At 34.7% G+C, this 3,403-nt stretch overlaps 1 protein-coding gene across 1 annotated transcript; it reads right to left on the reverse strand.

The window, feature by feature from the left end:
• Positions 1-1,522: 1,522 nt before the first annotated feature.
• Positions 1,523-3,403, reverse strand: LOC126704782 (AAA-ATPase At2g18193-like). The gene is made up of 2 exons (XM_050403788.1): positions 2,906-3,403; positions 1,523-2,098 (listed from the first exon to the last, which is right to left on the reverse strand). Exons 1-2 carry the CDS (start codon positions 3,401-3,403, stop codon positions 1,523-1,525), a joined length of 1,074 nt encoding a protein of 357 aa, XP_050259745.1.

Below are 3,403 nucleotides of genomic sequence, written 5' to 3' on the forward strand. Positions count from 1 at the left end.
AGAACTTGGAAAAAAATGTTTGCTAATTGATCCCAACTGAACCCAAGAAAAGAAGAAAAGAAAAAGATGATAAGAGATTTATTGGCTATCATAACTCAAACTAAAGTGAAAATCAATTTCAACATTCGTTGATCGAGCATGGCAACGGGAGAGGTTTATTGGCCCCATTAATGTTATCCTTCATCCATTGCTTTGTTTTCAGTAACAATATTAGATTAACATTCGCATTTGGTTGTCTCCCTTGTTTCCAATATGAGCTCTAGGAATTGAAGGAATACATTTCATTAGTGAAGTGCACTTCCAAAAAGTATAATCCATGTTAGAGATATATATTAGACATATTAGCCCAATATAATAGGCCCAAGCCCATTCCTGCTTGTACTAGTAGTCTAGGGTTTAGTCACCTATATATACTCATGTTAGGGTTCATTGTAACACAGGAGGTTATTGTACTACACTCTCATATAATAAAGATGTAGCCCTTAAGGGATTCCTTCGTGGATGTAAGTCGTAAGGCTGAACCACGTAACCTTCGTGTTCTCAGTGTTCCTCTTCTATGCTTCCTCTTTCGCATCCACTCTAGCATACACAACATGGTATAACACATCACGTTGCTAATATTACTAACTAATATTTAACAATCCAAATGGAACATTGAAAAAGAAGTGGCATGTGTTGCCCTTTTTGACATGACATCCATTGATACTGTAAAGTCTACAGACAAAAAGAATTTTATTTCTAATCTTACTTTACATATTTGAGTAATGCTAGTGTAAACATGAAAGAAATTAAGTTATTTAAAAAAATAAAAAAAACCACCATTTTTTTTTAACTTCAGGATCCTCAAACAAACAGAAGACAAAAAGAAGGGAGAAGTGAAAGGGTGAGAGTCATACTACAACATATTATGCGATCAGTTCCTATTCTCTTACAGTACTGTAATCAAATAAGTAACACTGATATACATCTTTGACTTGCATAGTTTTTTTCAAAGAACATAAAATAACCTCCAAAGACTTTTTTATATGCTTTCTCACCAAAGCATTAAATGATTAAATACTAATTAAATATGAACATTCAATGGAGGTGGGGCTGTAACTAAATGAGAGAGGGGAGGGCTGTTACACATAAAAAGCGTGAGAGTCAAACATTACCAGCAATAAAAGTAAAGTGATCAGAGGCAAAAAGCAAAACACATAAAAAGCGTAATACAAAATATCCATTCAACAAACTAGTAATTCTTTTCTAAATCACCAACATCTCACACACATGGTCTCACAATTTGCATAAGTACATAATCAGATTCACAGCAGTGCACACCCGCACATTGATACAATACATATTATTTCACATAGAGAACAAAAACTCAGAAATGAGGAGAGGAACAAATAAGGATCACCACCAGCAGGGAGTCACTCATGGTCACCCAGATGAAAAGCTTAAATGCGATTTGACAAGTTCTAGAATGGCTTGGGAACATTACTAATTCCTTGAGAACACGAACCATCTCTTTTGAAATTACCTAATTAAGTTGTGAATAGTCAAAATATTTTCGCTTTAAAAGTTTGACAGATCCTTCATCAACATCAACATCAATATCATCACTGAAAAGTTGCCATGCCCCTGCAGCCTTTGCATTCTCAAGTTTTTTCTGCTTGAGAAATTTCACAAATCCTTCAACATCAACATCTGTTTCACCACTCTTCAAAAGTTCCTTTACCTTTGCGGCCTTTGCTTTCTCAAGTTTCTTTTGCTTGAAAAATTTGACAAGTCCTGCGAGAACAACATCATCACTATTACCACTACTCTTCAAAAGTTCCTCTGCAATTTCAGCTGGGGTAACCTCTACATTCGCCAACAATCCTTCAATCTGTCTATAGAGTTGGTGGTCACCATTGATATCCAGATAATTAGAAGTCAACAGCTTGAACCCATCCATGGTGCAGTATGACATGTGCACGTGCAAGTCCTTGCGCCCTGGGCACAACAAAGCAGGATCAAGCCGATCCTTATGATAGGTGGTGAACACAATAATGCGCTCATCTCCACAGCTCGACCATAATCCATCTATGATGTTCAATAAACCCGATAGTGTGAACTGAAAAAATAACATGAACGTAAATATTGGTAGATGAAATCATAAGATAATATCATTTACATCGGTAGTGTCATAGTGGTCATGGTTGTTGACATAGTCAATACATTAACTCTAATTACCATGAGATTTAAGAGAGATAATTGGAAGGCAATCTTTTTACCATTTTTTTTTTGGTGGAAACATACTAATTCTCAAACTCAAACCGGATGGTACATGTATCTAATGGTAGGAAAATTTTTCTTCCAGGGCAGAAACTAACTAGACTCATTGAGCTAAATATCTCATAAAAATTGTAGACAAATCTAACAAAAACAAACTCGCATACTTATTTTGTCATTGAAAAATGAATAATAGGTCCTAAAACTGATACCTAAATCAACAAAGTAAATTGACTGGCAATCAATTATATAGCTAGATAGAGATATTGTCAAAAGTAAAGTGCTACTTATATTTGCATTATACTCCAAAGAAATCTATTCAATTGATTAAGAGAAATTTCAATTATAACACTTTTTCCTATTAAAAAAAAGGTTATAATTGAAACTCAGTGTAATCATTTATAGTTCATTTTGATCTAATAAACATTCAATATAAGACTTTTTTTTATTTTATTTTATTTTATACATCATTCAATTAAATCCATGTAATTAGAATCACACAAAAACTGACCAAAGTGTATAATTATTAGACAATGTGATTCTTACATGAATTTAATTGAATAAGTGTGTATTGTTGGGATATGTATGGAGCCAATAAATATATTGGAGTAATTGCAGACTAGTTTTTATGAGAATAAAAAATGCTAACCAACTCATCACGTCGCTCTCGATCATTCAAGTCTGCAGCGCGATCTATATCCTCAAATTCAATTACCAGTATTGAACGATTAGATGTAGAAAGTAAAATTTTTCTCAACTGCAAATCAGACAACCTACTGGAAAGGTTCAAATCATAGATATTAAACTTGAGATAATTAGCCATGGCAGCAATCAAGCTTGATTTGCCGGTACCCGGAGGGCCATAAATCAAATACCCTCGCTTCCATGCCTTGCCAACTTTCTTATACAACTCCTTCCTTCTAACAAACCTGTCCAAATCATCCTTGACCATCTTCTTCAGCTCTGGTTCCATTGCCAGCTTCTCAAATGTAGCTGGATGTTCAAGATTAACAGACCTCCATGCACGACCGTCAAGACAGCCAGATTCACGGCTATAAAGCTTTACCATCTCTTCTTCTTTTTTAATTTCACTCTCTGCATGTTTCGCTCTATTGCATTGACATCCCTTTTTATAGACCAGCTGCAT

Source organism: Quercus robur, chromosome 11 (genome assembly GCF_932294415.1).
Source record: "Quercus robur chromosome 11, dhQueRobu3.1, whole genome shotgun sequence".
NCBI classification, from domain to species: Eukaryota; Viridiplantae; Streptophyta; class Magnoliopsida; order Fagales; family Fagaceae; genus Quercus; species Quercus robur.

Excerpts from the sequence above, each read along its gene's own strand:
- LOC126704782 (XM_050403788.1), bottom strand. The coding sequence starts at position 3,403 with ATGCAGCTGGTCTATAAAAAGGGATGTCAATGCAATAGAGCGAAACAT. Across the intron at positions 2,099-2,905 it reads GAGAGCGACGTGATGAGTTG|TTCACACTATCGGGTTTATT; the intron begins GTTAGCATTTTT and ends TTATTTTTTCAG.